Source organism: Hyla sarda, chromosome 11, assembly GCF_029499605.1.
Source record: "Hyla sarda isolate aHylSar1 chromosome 11, aHylSar1.hap1, whole genome shotgun sequence".
NCBI classification, from domain to species: Eukaryota; Metazoa; Chordata; class Amphibia; order Anura; family Hylidae; genus Hyla; species Hyla sarda.
Window position 1 is genome coordinate 9,554,495 of NC_079199.1, and position 24,610 is coordinate 9,579,104.

Consider the following 24,610-nt stretch of genomic DNA (forward strand, 5'->3'; position numbering starts at 1 on the left):
CTTCGGTCCTTAGTGCGCTCCCACTGTTTTCTGCTTCAAGTTTCCGTTTTGAATTGGGGGCCAAAAAATTGTCCGGAATATGGGCGGAATACTCGCGAAAATAAAATTCCGCCTGCAATAAAAAAAAAAGTCTTTTCCACTGTAACCAGCACCTAACGTCTTTTTTGCACTGGCGTGCGCCTGATACGGTATGTGCGCCCTGCTTTTTATTTTATTAACTTTTATTAACTATTAACTATTTTATGTTGTCTACGCTGGATTTGTCATTTTTCCTGCTGTGTGCCTGCAGGAGGCGTGGCTAGCAGATGCTAAACGTATCATTTGCGCAATTTTTTTTTATGCAAATGTATCTGGTGACCGGCTGGCGTAGGGAGGTGTGTGAAGCTTTTTGCGTTTTTTGTGCTATTGAGGGGCTTTCTGTCATTGTTAAAAATGTATGAAGTGACGCGGGCCACATGATAAATTTTGCGCAGCAAACTATTGGGGTGGGTGGGGGATTTATCGTGCGTGAAGGCCGCGGGGGGCTTCTGGTTACATTATTTTTCATGTTTTTCAGACAGGAAAAGCTTACGGCTTCTTTCCCAAGGATACAGTCACCATAGAGGAGGTTTATCTACGTGAGGAAATAGAAATCCCGGCGCAGGTACAAGTATTTATATATTGTAGCTTCCTTAATCCCATGGGGGCAGGATTGGGGTCTGCCGCTTAGGCCGGGCCCGGTCGACTCCTAAAATGCGTCACGGAAACCTGACTGGCCCCATTCAAAGTCAATGCGACCCATTGGGGGGGGGGAGATTTATTAAAGCCTGTGCAGAGGAAAAGTTGCCCAGTTGCCCATAGCAACCAATCAGATCCCTACTTTCATTTTTAACAAGGCCTCTGCAAAATGAAAGAAGCGATCTGATTGGTTGCTATGGGCAACTGGGCAACTTTTCCTCTGGACGGGTTTTGATAAATCTCCCCCATTGGTGTCCTTTATTTTTTTGTGAGAATGGACTCCTGAATGGAGTCCGGATGCAGATGCGCATTTAACTTTGGCTACGCTGTCTATAGGAGCCTTTACACTGCATCTTTTTCACCATTCAAATGATTTAAACTGCAGCTCTGCTCCATTAAAGGGGTACTCCGCTGCCCCAGCGTTTGGAACATTCTGTTCCGATCGCTGGGTGGGGGCTGCGGGGGTCGTGAAGTCACGGCCTTGCCCTTTGTGACATCACGCCACGCACCCTTAAAGGGGTATTCCGCCCCTAGACATCTTATCCCCTATCCAAAGGATAGGGGATAAGATGTCAGATCGCCGCGGTCCCACTGCTGGGGACCCCTGGGATCCCCGCTGCGGCACCGCGCTATCATTACAGCACAGAGCGAGTTCGCTCTGTGCGTAATGACGTGCGATACGGGGGACGGAGCAGCGTGACATCATGGCGCCGCCCCTCGTGACATCACGGCCCGTCCCCTTAATGCAAGTCTATGGGAGGGGGCGTGACGACCGCCACGCCCCCTCCCATAGACTTGTATTGAAAGGGGCGGGCCGTGACATCACGAGGGGCGGAGCCGTGACGTAACGATGCTCCGGCCCCTGTACCGCCCATCATTACGTGCAGAGCGAACTCGCTCTGTGCTGTAATGATAGCGCGGTGCCGCAGCGGGGATCCCAGGGATAGGGGATAAGATGTCTAGGGGCGGAATACCCCTTTAATGCAAGTCTATGGGAGGATGCGTGGCGGAGCCACGCCCCCTCCCATAGACTTGCATTAAGGGGCGTGGTATAATGTCACGATGGGCGTGGCATTGACGTCACGACCCCCGCAGGCCGCACCCAGCATTCAGAACAAAATGTTCCAAACGCTGGGGCTGCGGAGTACCCCCTTAAGATACACTCCCTCCCTTATCTACTTTTGACTGTCAGGAGTGATCAGGAAGCTGAAAACAGCCTCAGCTTTAGAGGTTAATGGGACTTGCCTAAGCTGCATACAACAATTTTTGGTTACTCCGGCAGCTACAACCAAGCCGTAGGGGCTCCTGATCTCCACATAAGTACAATGGGTATTCCCAAAGGTAGGGCTGGGATCTATCAGACATTTATGGGATACCTATGGAGAATGCCATAAATGTCCAAATGGGAAGACCTCCTTAGGGTAGGTTCACAAGTAACTAATCTGCAGCGGATTTTGCAACCATTGACATCAATGGGTCAGTGGAAAATCTGCAAATCTGCCACTATTGCGGAATTTCCGCAGACCCATTGAAGTCAATGGTAGCAAAATCCGCTGCAGAGTTTCCACTGTGGGCGAGATTAATTACATGGGAACCTACCCTCAAAGGGGTATTCCGGCTTTATACATCTTATTCCCAATCCAAAGGACAAGGGCTAAGATGTCTGATCGCAGGGGTCCTGCTGCTGAGACCCCGCGATCTCGGTGCAGCCCCCAGCATTCTCACCACTTCCATTACTTCTTGCAAAAAACAAGGAATCGGGACAAAATGCTAATAATCAAAATGCTAATAATCTCTGTGCGAATAAAAGTTTTTAAAAAATGTGATTTTGTCCCCAGGAAATTGATTTTGTGTGTCTGGATGGGGGTGAATATTTTTTTGAAAATGAGGACAGTGTTTTACGTGACAACGACGCAGACAGAGACGAACCTATAGACCGCACCCCACCGGGAGGTAAGTGGAATTGGTGATTTCTATTGTACAAAGATAATATCTTAAAGGGGACATCGAAGATCAGGAAAAAGAAACAGCACCATAGTTGTCTATGGGCTGCGGTTGGTATTGCAGCTCACTTTAACTGCAATACTAGACACAGCCCATGGACAAGAGTGGCGCTGTTTCTGTATAGTGCTTTTCTAATATATTATCATGGGTTTGTCATGGTCAAATACTAAATCTAAGCAACATATAACTCAGCTACATTGTATCATTGACTAGGTGGACACCTTACTGAAGAGTCACTAGACATCACCACCCAAGAGACACCAGTACCAGAAGCTCCAGTCAAAGAGCCCTGGGCCCCCACCGGCATTGCAGGCTGGTTTGGCATAGGGAAAACCAAGGAAAACAAAGACACAGAGATTGATGGTAAAACCGAAAGCTTGGAAACTAAAAACGAAGAAGCGGAACCCCAGAAACCACTAGAGGAAGCTCCAGCAGAAACGTCTGGTTGGCTCGGGGGACGACTCAAAAAGTTTCTGCCCTTTGGAGGACAAGGAGATAACCCACAAGCCAAAAATGATGAAGAATATAGAGAGGATATAGAGAACGCTTCCAACCCAACCCAACAGACCGACCAAGAACCAAGAAATACTCAAGAGGACAGTGAAGACCCAAAGTCAAAGTGGTTTAACTTCGGACTTAGGGACGTTTTAGGTTTTGGGGCGAAAAGTGAGAAGAAAGAAGCAATGAGGCAGAGTGAGGAAGGAGAAGACAATGTGAGGACACCGGAGAATCTGCTCAGTCAAGACAAAGCAATGGATGGTCATCTGGTTCCTGACCAATTGGACGTCTCAAGAACGGACCAAGCGGACAAGACAAAAGGTGTCAAAATAAACCCTGACATTCAAGTAGAAGATCCAGTCGTAACCAACACACCAGAGAAAGGTGGGTCTGATCATTGACAATGTGAGAGACGAACTGATTGAGATGATAAGAGATGTATCACCTAGATTTTTATTTTTTTACTAACAAGTTAGATACTGAAATATATTATTTTCTTCTTTTTTCTTTTGTGTTTCTTTTTTCTGTAATTTTTTTATTTCATTTTTGTACACTATTATGGGGGCAGCCACCTTGTCTGATCTGTTTTTAACAGCATTTAGAGATATGCTTTACAGCAAACCCCATGGACTTAGGCAACAATAGACTGAAGCTGTCCCATTTACATGAATGGAGGAGTTTTCTGGATGTGCTTTGTGATCTTTTGCAGAAGTCATTACACAGAGAGAAGGAGGCTGAGCTGTGAGCATTATCTATTGTCTAATCTCTCTCTCTCTTTCTATCGGTTTTCCTTTTCTCTGTAATCCTGTCTGTGATAAAGGAGGAGACTGCTGAAAAATGATGAGAACAGAAAGTCTTACCCTCATATAAGGCCTAGTGGCCAGACTAAAAACAACAAGATTTTATAATATAGATAGCAAACTGGAAAATTAGAAAAGACATCACCAAAAATTCTTTATAAAAAATTGTTTAAAATAAAAACTTGATTTAAAAGCAGGTAATTTTTGTGAGGACACCTTCCCTTTAAAGTGTTCTGAAAAACTTCCTCAAGCCACAGGACAACACAGTGGTTTAACTCCGTAGGGTCAAATATACTAAGAAAAAGTCATAGAAGAAAAGGAGAGAAGATCTGGGTGGGGGGGGGGGTCACAACATTTCACAAAAAACATCACAGTCTGCGGAATTAGATAAGTCTAGACAACAAGCAATGTCCACCCCTAGATATCTTATCGATAAGATGTCTGATTGCGGGGGTCTCACCACTGGGGACCTCGGCTGCGGCACCCCAGACATCCGATGCACAGAGCGAACTTTGCCCCCTGCAGGATGACTGGCGATACGGGGCAGAGTCTCGTGATGTCATGGTTACGCCCAGCTTGTGACATCACGGCCATGCCCCCTCAATGCAAGTCTATGGGAGGGGCTGTCACGCCCCCTCCCATAGACCTGCATTGAGGGGTGTGTGGCTGTGACGTCACGAGTGGGGGCATGACCGTAATGTCACGAGCCTCCAGCGCTGCACCCGACACTCTAAATGAACGCCGGGTGTGTGTGTGTGTGTGTGTGTGGGGGGGTGGGGGGGGTGGTTGTCAGGATCAGACATCTGACCCAAAGGATAGGGGATAAGATGTCTAGGGGGGGGGGAATACCCCTTTAAAGAAATATCTTGATACATTGTCACAGAGGAGTGAACTAAATGGCCTTGATTCTGTTGTAGATGACAATGCTAAGGAGGAACTCAATTATATTAAAGACATACATGGATCAGAAGATCGTCGTGAAGATGCAATGACCGAGATGGACAGAACTTCTCAAGCTGAAGGAGGAGAAGAAGAAGAGAAACCGAGAACTGAAGAAGCAGAAGATTCTACACCAACATCAGGTTCTGACCAAGTAGATGAATCCATAGATGTATCTAAGAACATAGATGTCAATGAATATTCTGATACAATGTCACAAGGGACTTATGGGACAGAGATGGACAACACATTTCAAGATGAAGGAGAACATGATAAGAAAATAGAAGATTCCAAAAAAGATTCTACAGAAACATGCGAGTCTGGCCAAGTAGAAGATTCCAAAGAACGTTCTACAGAAACATCCAAGTCTGGCCAAGTAGAAGATTCCAAAGAACGTTCTACAGAAACATCCGAGTCTGGCCAAGCAGAAGATTCCAGAGATCATGCAGATAAGAACGTGGATGTGAATGAATATTCTGATACATTGTCACAAGGGACTGATGGGAATGGACTCATACATGGAGTCAGTTCTGTTACAGAGGAGTATGCCAAAGATGAAGTCCATAACCTCAATGAGAATCAACCAGAGGATCCTCTTGAAGATGCACTAACAGAGACGGGCAACACATTTCAAGATGAAGGAGAACATGATAAGCAACTGCGACAGAGAGAAGAACATTCTACAGAAACATCCAAGTCCGGCCAAGGAGAAGATTCCAGAGAACATGCAGCTAAGAACATGGATGTCAATGGAAATTCTGATACATTGTTACCAGGGACTGATGTGAATAGGATAATGCATGAGGTCAGTTCTATTGTAGAAGAGCACGCCAAGGATGAAGCTCGTAACCTTAAAGAAACACACGATGAGAAACCAAGACGTGAAGAAGCCGAACATCTTCCCCAGACTTTAGGGTCTAGTCAAGCAGATGATTCCAGAGAACATGTAGTGAAGATGAATGGATATTCTGACACATTGTCACATGAGGCTGTAGATAGGTATAAACCTGGAACAGATAATCATGATGAGACTGAAGTCATAAACCATGAAGAGACCGATCGGCCAAAGACTCCTCCAAAGGAAGGAAGAAAATATGAAGAAAGACTCAAGAGGCTTCAAAACGTCAACCCAAAGAAGATCCAAAAAGGAGATGAAGAACAAAATGTTGATGACCGTATTTACTCGACTTCTCAACATATTATAGATGAATCAGGAACAACAGGAACAGGGAGTCTGAGCACAAAGTCAGAAGATTACGAGGTGGAAGGAACGGTCAAGGAGTCTGCAGAAGACAAACCTGTGTACACAACTATGGATCACGAGTATCGGAGAGGTCTGGGCTCTAAGGTGGAAGAAGACTCACAATGGGATCCTATGGGGTCTGCAAGTCCCCAGATCAAGAGCCAAGAGGGCAGAGACAATGGACCTGATACCTCTGAGCCAGGTGATGGTGAACGTCTTACCGAAAAACATTTACTTCAGATGTCAAAAAGCATATAACAAAAACAACAAAATTCCGCCTTTCTAGGTTATATTTGTTACCCAGTAGTGTTGAGCACGAATGTTCGTAATGACAATTTTTATCGCCAATATTGGCACTTCATGATTCGCTAATATTTAGAATATAGTGCTATATAATTGTAATGACAAATATTAGTTTTTTTTTTTTTTTCACATGCTAATTTTTATGCAAATGTAAAAAAAATTTCACATGCAAATTTCTATGCAAATTTTCCATGCGAATTTTCGCATGGAAAAAAAAATTAATGAACATAGTGAATATGCGAATTTCGCGAACACAGGACGAATAATCATCAATATATTCGCGAAATATGGCCCCTGCTGCTCATCCCTATTACCCATTGAAGATGAATAAAAACCAATATGGTCCCCATTGCAGTTCCCACAAGGGATGTCACCAAGCTTTCGAACACTCCTAAACAGCAAATCACTACGAAACTCCTTTCTGTAAAAGCTTAAAGGGGTACTCCGGGGGTGCCAGAAAGTGTCAAAAATCTTAATCCTTCCAGTACTTAATAGTAGCTGTATACTACAGAGGAAATGCTTTTCTTTTTGGATTTCTTTTCTGTCTGACCACAGTGCTCTCTGCTGACACCTCTGTTTGTGTTAGGAACTGTCCAGAGCAGGAGAAAATCTCCATAGCAAACATATGCTGCTCTAGACAGTTCCTAAAATGGACAGAGGTGTCAGCAGAGAGCACTGTGGACAGACAGAAAAGAAATCTAAAAAGAAAATAATTTCCTCTGTAGTTTATACAGCCGCTAATAAGTACTGGAAGGATTAAGATTTTTTTTTATATAAGTAATTTACAAATCTGTTTAACTTTTTGGCACCAGCTGATAAAAAAAAAAAAATTATAATAATGTTTTCCACCAGAGTACCCCTTTAATGTAGAATCTAGAACCAGCCATATTGTTTATCACCCAACTTTCCCAGAAACTGATATGAAGTAAAGTTTGACACAGGATGTTCTGACTATAGCTCTTCTAATATACAGTGTATCCCCATAGCTCAGTATTTCCAAACCAGTGTGCCTCCAGCTGTTGCAAAACTACAACTCCCTGTCCGGGCATTGTAGTTTTGCAAAAGCTGGAGGCACACTGGTTGGGGAACACTGACAATAACAACCAATATGGCCCCCATTGCAGTTCCCACAAGGGATGTCACCAAGCTTTCCTACACTCCTAAACAGCAAATCTGTCAAGAGTATTGAACCCGATCTGGGAGTCTAGAAAAAGCTGGTAATACCCTTTGTGGGACCTGTAACGGTGAGAGTCACCTAGCTTTATCATAAACTTAGATAGTAATAAAAATAATTTTTACTAATTCGACAGGAGAGGACGATTTATGGATTTAGATTTTTTTCCCCAGATTTTGTATTTTAGGGGTACATGCTCTTTAGAAAAAACAATGAGGATAGAAAGGTCTCTGTGTCCTGCATTCATCATATCTACAGTATGTTCTGTCCTCTCTGTAGTTATATATACCAATGATGGTCTGTATTAATACAGGATTTTTATTAGGATTCTTCTTAGACATGCGCTCCAGCCATAGTCAGTGCCCCTATAATGGACCAGTTTAGGATCTACCAACAAGCTTCCATTATGAGCAGCAAACATCTCTAACACATTTGCCATTAAAGGGTACCTTTGATCAAAAAAACTTTTGATATATTATAGATTAGTGTATGCAGAATAACTTTCCAATTGCATGTTATTAAAAAATATGCTTCTTTCTATTTAATTTTCCACTTTGAAAAAAATGACCACTAGGGGTCTCCCTACCAGTCCTGGCCGCAAGCCCTTTTTATAGATTTCAGACTCATGCTGGAGTCCTAAATCTCAGACTGCAGCCGAGACACAGACAAGCTCAGCTGGCAGCTCTGAATCTTCTCCTCTCTGTTTACAACTGCATGTGCAGAGAGAAGAAAACTAGTAAAATGAATGAGGGCATGCAGTAAGATCTGATTGATAGGCAGGGAGCAGTGCTGAGCTTGTCTGTGTCCTGGCTGCAATCTGAGATTTAGGACTCCAGCATGAGCCTGAAATCTATAAAAAGGGCTTGCGGCCAGGACTGGTAGGGAGACCTCTAGTGGTCATATTTTCAAAGTGGAAAATTAAATACAAAGAAGCATATTTTTTTTATAACATGCCATTGGAAAGTTATTCTGCATACATTAATCTATAATATGTCACACGTTTTTTTTTTGATGAAAGGTACCCTTTTAGGAAAACATGTATCAGAGAGTGTGGACATCTATTATTGCTTTTCCAGATAGGTGGCACCAGTTTTGTCTAGTGGACACTTGGTTATTTTATCAAATTTTGCATAAATCAGTAGTGCAAGTTAATACAAATAACTTTGTAACCTTTGAACTTTGTAATCTTTTTAAAGAAAATGCCTCTTTTTCCGTTTACTTGGGTATTTTACTGCTCCTGCCTCCTACACTTATCATCCACTCATAAACACTGCTACACTGAGGGATCAAGTTACAGCTACCCATATAAAATCTATAGAGAGGGAGGAGGATGAAAGGGGAGCTGCAGAGCGACACAGCAGCAGAAGATAAAAAAAGAGAAGCTGCTAAAAGCTCTAGTAAGCGTTATATCTCACTCCAGCGCTGGATTCTTAGCTTACACTGCTCAGTACTGCTCTATAATGTCCTCCATGCTTCTGTTACTTAGGGTGTGCTATAGAGATATAGAGGAACAGGATCTCCTCTTCTGTGGTGTATGGAGGGCATCCTAGCAGTACTAAATCCAGCATTATAGCTTATACTCTTAGTTCAGCATCTGTGTCCACACCATGCCCCCCACATATCTTTGCCCCGGTCTTGCACCCTCTACTGTCATAAGGTTTTGGTAGTCATATTTGCAGATCCACTTGTCACCATATCTGATCAAACCATCTATTTCACTTTACAGAGGATGGATCTTCCCAATGTGATGCTGAGGGGGGCTGCACAGTCACCACATCTCCGGAACATCTCTGGAAGCGACCACAGGGGACCCCTGAGGCCAGTGCGCCAATCCAATTATATGCTTGGGCACAGGCGTTTACAGGTGAGATATATGATACTACTAGCTGAGTACCTGGTGTTTCCTGCCCAAACCATGTAGGAGAAGAAAAGGAACACATGTTATTTATAGATCATTGCGGCTTTTCTTTTTCCACAAGGTTTAGGTAGGAAGATTGGGCAACAGCCATGCTCTCACCCTGCCCTGCCCTGATGTCATCTCTTAGCCCGGAAAAAATCTATTCTTCCCCCCACTGACCCAATCTCCCCTCTCTGTCCCTGCACTATTTTCTTCCTTCCCCCTCAATCTGTCCGCAATAAATCTTCTTTCCTCCTCCGGCCCATTTCCCATTGCCTGTTCCCCACTAACTATTCTCTGCATCTGCCTGTCGGACAGTTAAATCATACTTTACCATGATCTTGGTCCATCTATATTATCTTGAAAACTCCTGAATAATCTACACAGCCAGAGAGTAACGCAATCAGGAGATGTATCGGAAGTCCAATAGACTTACATAAGACTTTCGGTATCTCCTGATTTCATTACGCTCTGCAGAGATGGAGATATATACTGGGCCTCAATAACATTCAACTTTCTTAGACTACTGAATGTCAGCAATGACAGGAACGGGCAGTAAAGTACTGTTTAAAGGGGTACTCCAGCAGCTCATGGCGTCATAGCCCCGCCCCTCATGACATCACGCCCCGCTCCCTCAATGCAAGTCTATGGGAGGGGGCGTGACTAGGACCGGACCCTCGATCCAGAGTAACAGCACAGACAAAAGGCAATGTCCAGCGTGGAAGTTCAAGCAATTCTCAGAAGTTTATTCAGCAATTAGCCAACATGACAAACAGGTGACGAGTTTCGGCCACAGTGCGCAGCCTTAGTTGTACAAAACTTTTTGTACGACTAAGGATGCGCACTGTGGCCGAAACGCGTCACCTGTTTGTCATGTTGGCTAATTGCTGAATAAACTTCTGAGAATTGCTTGAACTTCCACGCTGGACATTGCCTTTTGTCTGTGCTGTTTTTATGTTTGTTTCATATTTTTTACCTGTTCAGATGATACACATAAATGCCAGTATTGGCTAATAAAAGTGCAAGAGGTGTGAAAGCGCTCAGTCCACAGGGGGTTAATACCCCAAGAAGTGTCCACCATCACTGTCCACTCCCCCTCCAGCCCGCTGACTATAAATAGGTTACAATTCTGCCATCCTATAGGTTTAAAGAGTCGTAGACTCGAAACGCGTCAACCGTGCATACTGACTGTTCACCTTGTTCCTGATGATTAAAGCTGCAGTAAACTTGGGAGTTTTAAGCGTGCTGGCCGTTCCACTTCTCCTTCTTCTGCTTGATGAGAGTTGGACCGTGCACCCTGCCCCCAGTGTTAGATTCGTAAATTACTTCTATTAAAAAATCTTAATCCTCCAGTAGTTATCAGCTGCTGAAGTGGAGTTGTTCTTTTCTTTCTGACAACATTGCTCTCTGCTGACACCTCTGTCTGTCTCAGGAACTGTCCGAAGCATTTGAGGTTTGCCATGGGGATTTGCTCCTACTCTGGGCAATTCCTGAGACAAGCAGAGGTGTCAGCAGAGCACTGTGGTCAGACAGAAAAGAACAACTCAACTTCAGCAGCTGATAAGTACTGGAAGGATTTAAAAAAAATTTTTATAGAAGTAATTTACAAATCTGTAACTTTCTGGAGCCAGTTGATATATAAAAAAAAAAAGTTTTTTTCCTGGAATACCCCTTTATGGTCTATTCACACGTACAGTATTCTGCGCAGATTTGATGCACAGGATTTTCTGCTGCAGATTTCAATGTAAACTAAATGACTGAGCACAGCTTCAAATCCTGCGCATCAAATCTGCGCAGAATACTGTATGTGTGTATAGGCCCTTCATGTAGAATCTAGAACCAGCCATATTGTTTATCACCCAACTTTCCCAGAAACTGATATGAAGTAAGGTTTGACACAGGATGTTTTGACTATAGTTCTTCTAATATACAGTGTATCCACATAGCTCAGTGTTGCCAAACAAGTGGGCCTCCAGCTGTTGCAAAACTACAACTCCCAGCATGCCTGGACAGCCAACGGCCAACGTAGTTTTGCAAAAGCCGTGGGCTCCCTGGTTGGGGAACACTGACATGGCTGAATGAGTTACAATGTATCCTGTTTTTATCGCAACAGTGACGCTGAGGAAGATCATTTCCGGATACGGTGAAGTCTTCTCCCGCTATCTCATCCCGGTGCGGTCCCAGGTTACAAGTACATTCAGGAAGGTACGGCACTATTATGGCGGATTGTGATAACTGAGCCTGTATTCTGGTTTTCCCATTTGCACTGAAATACAATCTATGCTATTCCGTGTGATTATAGTAATACTCATGATTTATATGGCGCCAACATATTCTGCAGCGCATTTCAATAAAGAGGGTAGACCTACAGATAATATTGGGCATTACATAGTAGCAAACTATTTAATAAGGCTTATCTCAAATAAAAATAAAGAAATCCCTTAACCACAGGATATGGCGATAAGTATCTAATCGATGGGATTCCCGTGTGAATTTGGCAAGAAGCCCTGGAAAATTAATTTTTGGGGCAGATTCCACCCAGAAATTCCGCCGTGTGAACGAGGCTTAGAGCTCATTCAGACTACAGAATATCCGCCTAGAGATATTCTGGGTAGATACACCGAATGCACTAGCTGCTGCTGAAACCGATTGCCGCTTGGGCCTGGATGGGCCTGAATATAAAAAAGTTAAAGTGTACCTGTCATTAACAAATGCTTTTTACACATTTTTATGTAGATAATATAATTATATGTATATTTCTAATATACACTGGTTCCAAAATGTGTAAAATTTTCGTCCCTGCAGCAATTGCCTGTGTGTCTCTATGAGGAATGAGGAGTCCAAATACAGGAAGTGAGGGCGGGACAAGCAGGGCTCTGTGCAGGCTTCTGGCTTGTCAATCATCCTCATGTGTGAGCCGGGGGCAGGTCAGAGAGCCTCAGTGTACAGAGCCCTGCTTGTCCTCAGTGTACAGAGCCCCGCTTGTCCTCAGTGTACAGAGCCCCGCTTGTCCTCAGTGTACAGAGCCCCGCTTGCCCTCAGTGTACAGAACCCCGCTTGTCCTCAGTGTACAGAGCCCCGCTTGTCCTCAGTGTACAGAGCCCTGCTTGCCCTCAGAGTACAGAACCCCGCTTGCCCTCAGTGTACAGGGCCCCGCTTGTCCTCAGTGTACAGGGCCCCGCTTGTCCTCAGTGTACAGGGCCCCGCTTGTCCTCAGTGTACAGAGCCCCGCTTGTCCTCAGTGTACAGAGCCCCGCTTGTCCTCAGTGTACAGAGCCCCGCTTGTCCTCAGTGTACAGAGCCCCGCTTGTCCTCAGTGTACAGAGCCCCGCTTGTCCTCAGTGTACAGAGCCCCGCTTGTCCTCAGTGTACAGAGCCCCGCTTGTCCTCAGTGTACAGAGCCCCGCTTGTCCTCAGTGTACAGAGCCCCGCTTGTCCTCAGTGTACAGAGCCCCGCTTGTCCTCAGTGTACAGAGCCCCGCTTGTCCTCAGTGTACAGAGCCCCGCTTGTCCTCAGTGTACAGAGCCCCGCTTGTCCTCAGTGTACAGAGCCCCGCTTGTCCTCAGTGTACAGAGCCCCGCTTGTCCTCAGTGTACAGAGCCCCGCTTGTCCTCAGTGTACAGAGCCCCGCTTGTCCTCAGTGTACAGAGCCCCGCTTGTCCTCAGTGTACAGAGCCCCGCTTGTCCTCAGTGTACAGAGCCCCGCTTGTCCTCAGTGTACAGAGCCCCGCTTGTCCTCAGTGTACAGAGCCCCGCTTGTCCTCAGTGTACAGAGCCCCGCTTGTCCTCAGTGTACAGAGCCCTTGTCCCGCCCTCACTCCCTGTATTTGGACTCCTCACAGAGACACACAGGCAATAGCTGCAGGGACAAAAATATACACATTTTTTTAAATCAATGTATATTACAAATATACATATAATGGTATTATCTACATTACGTCAAAGGTTTTTGTTAACGACAGGCACATTAACTGATAAACTCAGCTCTGCTACATCTGCACTATATGTAAATAGTAAATAACATGTAGGGTAAGGGTCGGGTTGGTTGTCATTAAACCACCTGTGTCCCCCCCCCACCGGCGTTGCACAGTGTCCAGGCAGGATCATATAACAGGCAGTAGTGACCGCGCCGCCGCTCTCTGTGCAGGCGACATGTCCTCCGTGTCCCAGCTGCTCCTGTGACCCCTCTGGCCTCTAATTCTATATCACTCCAATGGAGCCTCCGGGGAGGGAGGAGGAGGTAGGTGCAGTCCTATGGCCATATAGACGCCACGTACAATCCAATTCTACGGACATTTAGCTAATGAGAGAACAGCAGGTGTTACGGGCGCGAGAATTTCACACACAGCTCAGCTACACCGCTCGTCTACTGTTCATTTTACCTTATGGTGGAGGAGTTTTTTTTTTTCTGTTTTCCTTCTCCAATGTTCTAATACAGTTTGGGGTCAATGTATTATTGTTTTTTTGCTGTTTATTTAATTAGAATATTTTTTTATTTGGTATTTGCAATTTTTTGCGCAATGGGTGAAAAGTAACATTTTTGCACACATCATTTAGACTGTTTCAAGGAAACAACTTTGTTCGCTTTTTTTTCAGGGGTCGGTGATTTATCAACTGCAAGTTTTTTATTTATTTTTAATTTTAATGTTTTGTTTTTTTTTGGCGCAAATTTTTTCAGCCGGACCCCAATTGTCTACATCTCAGCTACTTTGCTATTTATTAAAAAAACACGCGTCCCTGTGATAGAATGTGGGGGACATACAGGTGACATATACGCAAAGGAAAACGGGGTTAAAATAACTTGGTTTAAAAAGACAATGACTCCTTGCATTGTCCATGGCAGTGTTTCCCGACCAGGGTGCCTCCAGCTGTTGCAAAACTACAACTCCCAGCATGCCCGGACAGCCAACGGCTGTCCGGGCATGCTGGGAGTTGTAGTTTTGCAACAGCTGGAGGCCTCCTGGTTGGGAAACACTGGTGTATGGATAGGCTGGAGATACCTGAGTACCCCATTTCTTGTGGTCGGACCCCCACAATCAGCTAGTTATCCCCTATACTGTAGATAGAGATTTATTGTAAATCTTAGCTAACCCCCTATAATGCAGGACCCATGGTCTGGTGGACTGATGAGGAGATTAAAGGTTTTAAAGGGGTACTCCGCTGGAAAACATTTTATTTTAAATCAACTGGTCAGAATAAGTTAAACAGATTTGCCCTGCCGGAATCAGTCGGAATTTTGCAGTGACGTCACTCCGCACTGCATTCGGCCACTAGGAGGGCGCCCCCTAGTGGCCGAATTTCAAATTGCTTTTAAAATGTTTTAAAAGCATTTTTTTTATTATAAAAGTATATTAGAGATATGTTGTAGTACTTGAGTACTACAACATATCAAAAATTATTTTTCATGACAGTGCCCATTTAATGACTTCTATTTAAAAATCTTAATCCTCACAGTACTTATCAGCTGCTGTATACTACAGAGGAAGTTCTTTTCTTTTTGAATTTCCTTTCTGTCTGACCACAGTGCTCTCTGCTGACACCGGGAACTGTCTTTTCTGGACGGTTCAGCAGAGAGCACTGTGGTCAGACAGAAAGGAAATTCAAAAAGAAAAGAACTTCCTCTGTAATATACAGCAGCTGGTAAGTACTGGAAGGATTAAGATTTTTTAATAGAAGTAATTTACAAATCTGCTTAACTTTCTGGCACCAGTTGATTTAAGGAAAAAAATTTCCACCGGAGTACCCCTTTAATGGGTTTAATTATTAATAAGTCGCTGGCACCCTGTAGAGGCTTTTGTTGTGCGGCGCTGATCTTGTGGAGGTGGCCGGAATAGGACAAGGATGTGGGGAGATAAGAGGGGAGCGTCGGTCCTCTAGAGGGCGCTCAGCGGGGATTTCACTTATAATAAAGGTTTATCTGGACCTCAATGTCTTTGGGGGAAATTCCTACGTTCCAGTTCCCGGAGGCGGCTGAGATAAACCAAAAATAACGACATAAATTATTGTTACGGCTGTTTAATATTCATTGTTTGTGACCCTGATTTTTGGTAAATTGTGACCTTAGGGCAAAGCTTGTTCTATCGGTATGGATCTAGAAGACAGAACAAGAAAAAGTTAGGAGCCAAGATGTCGCACGTCACATAACACAACGTCGCGCAAAAGAACGTTATGTGACGTCATGTGATCAGTCGTTAGTGTCCCCTCATCTCCTCTGTGTCACAGTCATTAGTGTCCCCTCATCTCCTCTGAGTCACAGTCATTAGTGCCCCTCATCTCCTCTGTGTCACAGTCATTAGTGTCCCCTCATCTCCTCTGTGTCACAGTCATTAGTGTCCCCTCATCTCCTCTGAGTCACAGTCATTAGTGCCCCTCATCTCCTCTGTGTCACAGTCATTAGTGTCCCCTAATCTCCTCTGTGTCACAGTCATTAGTGCCCCTCATCTCCTCCTGTGTCACAGTCATTAGTGTCCCCTCATCTCCTCTGTGTCACAGTCATTAGTGTCCCTCATCTCCTCTGTGTCACAGTCATTAGTGTCCCTCATCTCCTCTGTGTCACAGTCATTAGTGTCCCCTAATCTCCTCTGTGTCACAGTCATTAGTGCCCCTCATCTCCTCCTGTGTCACAGTCATTAGTGTCCCCTCATCTCCTCTGTGTCAGTCATTAGTGTCCCCTCATCTCCTCTGTGTCAGTCATTAGTGCCCCTCATCTCCTCTGTGTCAGTCATTAGTGTCCCCTCATCTCCTCTGTGTCAGTCATTAGTGTCCCCTCATCTCCTCTGTGTCAGTCATTAGTGCCCCTCATCTCCTCTGTGTCAGTCATTAGTGTCCCCTCATCTCCTCTGTGTCACAGTCATTAGTATCCCCTCATCTCTGTGTCAGTCATTAGTGTCCCCTCATCTCCTCTGTGTCACAGTCATTAGTGTCCCCTCATCTCCTCTGTGTCACAGTCATTAGTGCCCCTCATCTCCTCTGTGTCACAGTCATTAGTGTCCCCTCATCTCCTCTGTCACAGTCATTAGTGCCCCTCATCCCCTCTGTGTCACTCATTAGGGTCCCCTCATCTCTTCATGTCACATGGTATGGATCTAGGAGGCAGAAAAAATAAAAGGAGCCATGATGTCGCACGTCACATAACACAACATCACACAAAAGAACGTTATGTAATCAGTCATTAGTGCCCCTCATCTCCTCTGTGTCAGTCATTAGTATCCCCTCATCTCCACCTGTGTCACAGTCATTAGTGTCCCCTCATCTCCTCTGTGTCACAGTCATTAGTATCCCCTCATCTCTGTGTCAGTCATTAGTGTCCCCTCATCTCCTCTGTGTCACAGTCATTAGTGTCCCCTCATCTCCTCTGTGTCACAGTCATTAGTGTCCCCTCATCTCCTCTGTGTCACAGTCATTAGTATCCCCTCATCTCTGTGTCAGTCATTAGTGTCCCCTCATCTCCTCTGTGTCACAGTCATTAGTGTCCCCTCATCTCCTCTGTGTCACAGTCATTAGTGTCCCCTCATCTCTGTGTCAGTCATTAGTGTCCCCTCATCTCTGTGTCAGTCATTAGTGTCCCCTCATCTCTGTGTCAGTCATTAGTGTCCCCTCATCTCCTCTGTGTCACAGTCATTAGTGTCCCCTCATCTCCTCTGTGTCACAGTCAGTGTCCCCTCATCTCCTCTGTGTCACAGTCAGTGTCCCCTCATCTCCTCTGTGTCACAGTCATTAGTGTCCCCTCATCTCCTCTGTGTCACAGTCATTAGTGTCCCCTCATTCTCACGTGTGTCACAGTAATTTGTGTCCCCTCATCTCCCCCTGTGTCACAGTAATTCGTGTTTCCCTCATCTCTCCACCTTTGTCACAGTCATTAGTGTCCCCCTCATCTCTCCCAGTGTCAGAATCATTATTGTCCCCTATGAACTCTCCCTCTCGCCCCCTGTGTCAGTCATTAGTGACCCCTTATCGCCCCCGTGTCACAGTCATTAGTGTCCCCCTCATCTCTACTCCTGTGTTACTATCATTAGTATTCCCTTATCTTCCCCTGTGTCACAGTCATTACAATCCCCTCATCTCCCCCATGTGCCAGTAATTACTGTCCCCTTATCCCCCCCCCCCCCCCCCGGTGTCAGTCATTACTATCCCCTCATGACCCTGTGTTTCAGTCATTGCCATCCCATCTCCCCCTGTGTATCATTTATTACTGTCCCCTTATATCCCCTGTGTGTCACAGTCATTACTGTCCCCTCATCTCCTTTATGTGTCACAGTCATAAGTGTCCCCTCATCTCCTTTGTGTGTCACAGTCATTACTGTCCCCTCATCACCACAACAATGCATTTTAGAGCAGATTCCAGCAAAAAGAAGGCCCTGTTCATTCATTTGACGGAATCTGGGGTCCGGAATTTCCGCTGCAGAGTGTCCGCCGCTGAAATTTTTTTGTGTAAATGTTGGTGCTGCACCATATTTTCCTATCGGTATCCTGGAGCAAAATTCTGCTTGGAATATCCATAGTGTGAATGAGCCCTAAAGGTACGATCACCCGTTCACATTTAGCTGCAGATTTGGCTCTCCGGGAATGTTGGGAGTTGTAGTTTTGCAACAGCTGGAGGCACACTGGTTGGGAAAACTGGAATTAGGTATATCTGCTAAATGGAGGTACATGAGGCAGGGGATTTATAACTGATCCCAAATTTTGACAGAAGCCCCGCCCACACTGGGAGGAGACAGTACCTGACTCTGTGTTATAATGCATCATGTTACAGATTTACTTTTACAGTACAAAAGCATAATTTAGAGCCTATATTTTTACATTTACCTTTCTACATGTCTCCTGGGTACATCTCAATATTACTGGTTTACATGGACTGGCCCTTTAATTCATCCTCGCCAGTCAACATGGCCGCCGCGGCCTCACACGCCCCGCCCACTCCAGGGACACGTACAGCTACGCCCTTTCCTTTTCCCCCTTTGGATTAAACCAAGTGAAGACGGGGGAGTGTACGGACTGTTAAACTTTGCGTAAACTCCCACAAGAAGACATTTATACGACAATGAGAGGCTGATGTCGGTATATGAACATCGGCGCAAATAGTGGGAAGGCAAAAGGCGGTTCTAGGTTGAAGGATAGTGAATGTTATGACCCCCCTGACTTCCTGTGCAGATGGTAGCGTCCAGCCGGTGACTGGATGCGTCTTGTATAGTTACAGAACCGGGGATGGCGGAGCCCGGGGGAAACATGGCGGACACGGTGAGGCAGGTGAGTCAGGGGGCACTGAGGACATTGCACCCCCATAACATTACACTGTGGTCCCAAAGCAGTGTTTCCCAACAGGGTGCCTCCAGCTGTTGCAAAACTACAACTCCCAGCATGCCCGGACAGCCTTTGGCTGTCCGGGCATGCTGGGAATTGTAGTTTTGCAACAGCTGGAGGCACCCTGGTTGGAAAACACTGCCCTACAGTAACCAGGGACCCTGTAATATATCGCTGTGGCGCCATAGTAACCAGGGGGCCCATAATATACCCAGGGGCCCCATAGTAACCAGGGGCCCCATAGTAACCAATGAGAGGGCGACTGGTGCTGCCCTATGAAGAGGTTGTATGACCACATATAAACAAGACACTATGTCGCTGACAATATGGCGGTGTGCGCCGGCCGCCAGTGTATGCCCACCCTGACTGGTCGTCCGTGTGCGCCATTTTACATGAACGTATCAGTATACTGTAATTGGTCATAATTGTCATAATCTGTAATCCAGCAACGGTTCACATGGAAACCGGCGTACCGCGATCGTCCAGGCACCTGACACCCACACAGTTTTTTTTTGTCTCCGTTTCATCATTTTTCGATACAATACGTTTAATTTTGCTGGATGCAAAAACATTCTCAACTCTGCAATTGTGTATGACAAAAAAACAAACAACAAAAACGTATACATAATCGTCCGGTAATGTATACTTTATTACCTATGAAACGTATTCGCTAAACGAAAACAAAAACGCGGTGTGAATGTGCTCCTAAGGGCGCTGTTCACACTGGGGTGGTGGCGTTTGAGCCTGTACCGGCACTGACTAATCCCGATGAGGTATATTGGGTCGATGAGATATTTATCAAGGTTACAGTATTGTTGGCGGCAAGAATATCGCTACAGTGCGCAATTGTTCAAGTGTGAGCAAAACAAAAGAAATCTGTAGCATATGGCAGGGTTCACAGGGGTTCGGACTGTATTGAGGCATAAAATGGCTGCTAATTTCTGTCCCCTTATGACCCCGTGTGTCACAGTCATTACCATCCCCTCATCTCCCCCCTGTGTGTCAGTTATTACTGTCCCCTTATCTCTCCCCCTCACCTCTCCCCCCTCACCTCTCCCTCGTGTGTCACAGTCATTACTGTCCCCTCCCCCCTCCCCATGTGTCACAGTAATTACTGACCCCTTATCTCTTCCTTGTGGGGCACGGTCATTACTGTCCTTTCATCTCTCCCTGTGTGTCACAGTCATTAGTGTCCCCTCATCTCCCCCGTGTGTCAGTTATTACTGTCCCCTTATCTCCCCCCCCTCACCTCTCTTGTGTGTTAGTCATTACTGTCCTCTCACCTCTCCCCATGTGTCACAGTAATTACTGACCCCTTATCTCCCCCATGTCACATTCATCTCCCTCCTGTGTGTCAGTAATTATGGACCCCTTATCTCCCCCCGTGTCACAGTCATTACCCCTCACCTCTCCCCATGTGTCACAGTAATTACTGTCCTTTCACCTCCCTTGTGTGTCAGTCATTACTGTCCCCTCATCTCCCTTGAGTGTCACAGTCATTACTGTCCCCTCATCTCCCTTGTGTGTCACAGTCATTACTGTCCCCTCATCTCCCTTGAGTGTCGCAGTCAGTACTGTCCCCTCATCTTCCTTGTGTGTCACAGTCAGTACTGTCCCCTCATCTTCCTTGTGTGTCACAGTCAGTACTGTCCCCTCATCTCCCTTGTGTGTCACAGTCAGTACTGTCCCCTCATCTGCCTTGTGTGTCACAGTCAGTACTGTCCCCTCATCTCCTTTGTGTGTGACAGTCAGTACTGTCCCCTCATCTCCCTTGCGTGTCACAGTCAGTACTGTCCCCTCATCTCCCTTGTGTGTCACAGTCAGTACTGTCCCCTCATCTGCCTTGTGTGTCACAGTCAGTACTGTCCCCTCATCTCCCTTGTGTGTCACAGTCAGTACTGTCCCCTCATCTCCCTTGTGTGTCACAGTCAGTACTGTCCCCTCATCTTCCTTGTGTGTCACAGTCAGTACTGTCCCCTCATCTCCCTTGTGTGTCACAGTCAGTACTGTCCCCTCATCTCCCTTGTGTGTCACAGTCATTACTGTCCCCTCATCTCCCTTGTGTGTCACAGTCATTACTGTCCCCTCATCTCCCTTGTGTGTCACAGTCATTACTGTCCCCTCATCTCCCTTGTGTGTCACAGTCAGTACTGTCCCCTCATCTCCCTTGTGTGTCACAGTCAGTACTGTCCCCTCATCTCCCTTGTGTGTCACAGTCAGTACTGTCCCCTCATCTCCCTTGTGTGTCACAGTCAGTACTGTCCCCTCATCTCCCTGGTGTGTCACAGTCAGTACTGTCCCCTCATCTGCCTTGTGTGTCACAGTCAGTACTGTCCCCTCATCTGCCTTGTGTGTCACAGTCATTACTGTCCCCTCATCTCCCTTGTGTGTCACAGTCAGTACTGTCCCCTCATCTCCCTTGTGTGTCACAGTCAGTACTGTCCCCTCATCTCCCTTGTGTGTCACAGTCAGTACTGTCCCCTCATCTCCCTTGTGTGTCACAGTCATTACTGTCCCCTCATCTCCCTTGTGTGTCACAGTCATTACTGTCCCCTCTTTTCCACTATCTATAGGATATGGCAGTGTTCTCATGGGTTTGGACTGTATTTTGAGGCATATAACAGATGCTACCCCTCCACTTTACATACATTTTTAATGGAAATTAAATTAATTTTTAAAGCCATAAATGTGTGGTATACCAGTGTTTACCTAACCAGGGTGCCTCCAGTTGTTGCAAAGCTACAACTCCCAGCATGCCCAGACAGCCAATGGCTATCTGGGCATGCTGGGAGTTGTAGTTTTGCAATAACGAGATACACTGGTTCAGTTTCCAGCGTACCTTTGACTCTCTGGGCATGCTGGAAATTGTCATTTGTAACAGCTGGAGGCACCCTGGTTGGGAAAAACTGGCGTGATTTACATTAAACACAGTAAAACATGGCGAAAAATGGCAATGCCACTAAAATAAATAAATAATCAAAAATAAATAAAATAAAATGCATCTTGGGAGGACAAAATGACTGTCAGGAACATATATATATATATTTATTTTATTTTTGTAATTTCTTTTTACATTTATTATAATTTTTTTTTCTTTAATTTATTAGCTTCCCCCCCCCCCCCCCAAAAAAAAAAAAAAAAAAACCAATGTAAGTACAGGCAATGGTTCTACAGCATTTTTTTTTCTCACCATAACGAATCGTGATTTTTTTTTTCATCATGTGACTCAAGGATTTCTATTGAAGAATAGCAAAAAAAAAAAAATATATATATATATATATAAAAAAAAAAAACAACAACCAAGTGGAATCCTAAAGGTAAAGTGCACATCCGCAGTAAAAAATCCGCAGGTGAATTATGTTGCTAAACAAAAATACATGTATCAAAATTATCCAGATAAGCTCTCCAGCTGTTTCAAAACTACAACTCCCAGCATCCCCGGACAGCCAACGGCCAACAGTTGTTTTGTTGGATTGAATCATTGTATCAGCCTGGAAACTTGATTCTTTGTGCTCTAGACTGGATACAATTGTAGCAAACCCTCAGCTGTAAGAGCAGGATAATCCAGGCCCGGATAATGTTTCTTTGTCTCTGGGTAAAACATGTTGATGTCTACATTCACTGACAGGGAGCAGAGGTCTTGGTGATTAATTAAACCACATAGCATAGAATAAAGTTGCATTTATTTTCGTTATTGTTTATTATTGACTCGCGGGGGTCTCGTGGCGCCGGAGGGTTGTGACTATATTTAGTGCAGGTCACTTATCTAGTGGATTTTGTCAACTTTCTCGTGTTGCAATGAAGTCATGTGATCCGGCTGCTGATACAGCGAGTAACCTCCCCCCCCCCCCCCCCTCTTTAGTCTTGTGTAACCAATTCCTTTATTGTAGAGCAGAGCCTTTTACTGCGCCGATTTGGCTCTGCAGCCCGACCACAAATATATATAACCACAAGTAGTGTATGTGTAAACCAGTGTTTCCCAACCAGGGGGCCTCCAGCTGTTGCAAAACTACAACTCCTAGCATGCCCGGACAGCCTTTGGCTGTTAGGGCATGTTGGGAGTTGTAGTTTTGCAACAGCTGGAGGCACACTGGTTGGGAAACACTGGCCTTTGACTTTCCGGGCATGTTGGGAGTTGTAGTTTTGCAACAGCTGGAGGCAACCTGGTTGGGAAACACTGATGTAGAGGGTTTAAATACCTTACATAACATGCTGGGAGTTGTAGTTTTGCAACAGCTGGAGGCACCCTGGTTGGGAAACACTGATGTAGAGGATTTAAATGCCTTACAGAATATGTTGGGAGTTGTAGTTTTGCAACAGCTGGAGGCACTCTGGTTGGGAAACACTGGTGTAAATGAAGCCTAATTCTAGTACGAAGCATTTCTTTTTCTATCCGTTTCTCACCATTATAACATCTCTGCTTGCTGTCAGTGAGCAGGAACATTCTTTCTTACATCCAATAACTGAAAACCTGATACTGCTCTAAGGCCCCAGCCCTCTGTAGCTCGCTATGTGTTGGGATTTTATTGTAACATCTACCGTGGCCTAACCATAGGTATAACCATAGGTAAAGACGCACGCCAGTTTGTTTCCCCATCTCATTCGCACTCGCCATCACTAGTCTAACAGCGCCATCGGTTTAATTCCAGCACAGCTGCATCTATGCGTTTTGTTACTGTAACTGGTTCATGTGATCACCAGTCTGACCCACATAAAATCATTGTGTTTAATGTGTCAGAGGAAGTGATCACTACTAGGTCAGCTGACTTCCTGTGAACTACAGGATGACATCATCACCTATCAGACTGTCCTGGCAACGCCCAGACCCCTCCAATCTCAGCAGCAGCAGTATACAAATAGAGCTATCTCTATACAGTCAGGATGTATAGTAATTATATGCCTCTCCTCCAGCTCTATCTGTATACTGCTGCTATCTGTATGGGATCAGGATATTTATTAGTTATACCCCCCAAGTCCAGCTCTATCTGTATACTGCTGCTTCTATCTCTATGGGATCAGGATATATTGTAGTAATATATCTCCCCTCCAGCTCTTTCTGTATACTACTGCTATCGCAATGCAATCAGGATAAATAGTAGTTATACAACCCCCCCCCCTCCAGCTCTATCTGTATACTGCTGCTATCTCTATGGGATCAGGATATATAGTAGTTATACACCTTCCCTCCAGCTCTATCTGTATACTGCTGCTATCTCTATGGGAACAGGATATATTGTAGTAATATACCTCCCCTCCAGCTCTATCTGTATACTACTGCTATCGCAATGTAATCAGGATAAATAGTAGTTATACAAACCCCCCCCCCCCTCCAGCGCTATCTGTATACTGCTGCTGTCTCTATGAGATCAGGATATATACAAGTAATACACCTCCCCTCCAGCTCTATCTGTATACTGCTGCTATCTCTATGGGATCAGGATATATAGTAGTTATAGACTACATTGAATGTAGAAGTCATGTTTCCCAACCAGGGTGCCTCCAGCTGTTGCAAAACTACAACTCCCAGCATGCCCGGACAGCCGTAGGCTGTCCGGGCATGCTGGGAGCTGTAGTTTTGCAACAGCTGGAGGCATCCTGAAACATTGTACTAGAACATGGTCTAGTAATTATTGGATTTACCTATCTGAGAAAGTCGGGTGATAAGTTCTATGGGGGAAATTTAGAGGATGAGAGGTGCAGTTGCCCATAGCAACCAATCAGATCGCTTCTTTCA

At 45.2% G+C, this 24,610-nt stretch overlaps 1 protein-coding gene across 3 annotated transcripts in view; it reads left to right on the top strand.

Annotated features, from left to right (window-relative positions):
• The window catches only part of MIA2 (MIA SH3 domain ER export factor 2), a 59,957-nt gene that overhangs the window by 6,485 nt on the left and 28,862 nt on the right, over positions 1–24,610 (top strand). For 2 of the 3 annotated variants that reach the window (XM_056546282.1, XM_056546283.1), the window contains exons 3-8: positions 557–643; positions 2,556–2,670; positions 2,935–3,603; positions 4,937–5,101; positions 9,405–9,542; positions 11,689–11,780. In XM_056546282.1, coding sequence (XP_056402257.1) covers positions 557–643; positions 2,556–2,670; positions 2,935–3,603; positions 4,937–5,101; positions 9,405–9,542; positions 11,689–11,780 — 1,266 coding nt within the window. The remainder of the gene's footprint in view (positions 1–556; positions 644–2,555; positions 2,671–2,934; positions 3,604–4,936; positions 5,102–9,404; positions 9,543–11,688; positions 11,781–24,610) is intronic. The other variant, XM_056546284.1, reaches the window with a different exon arrangement.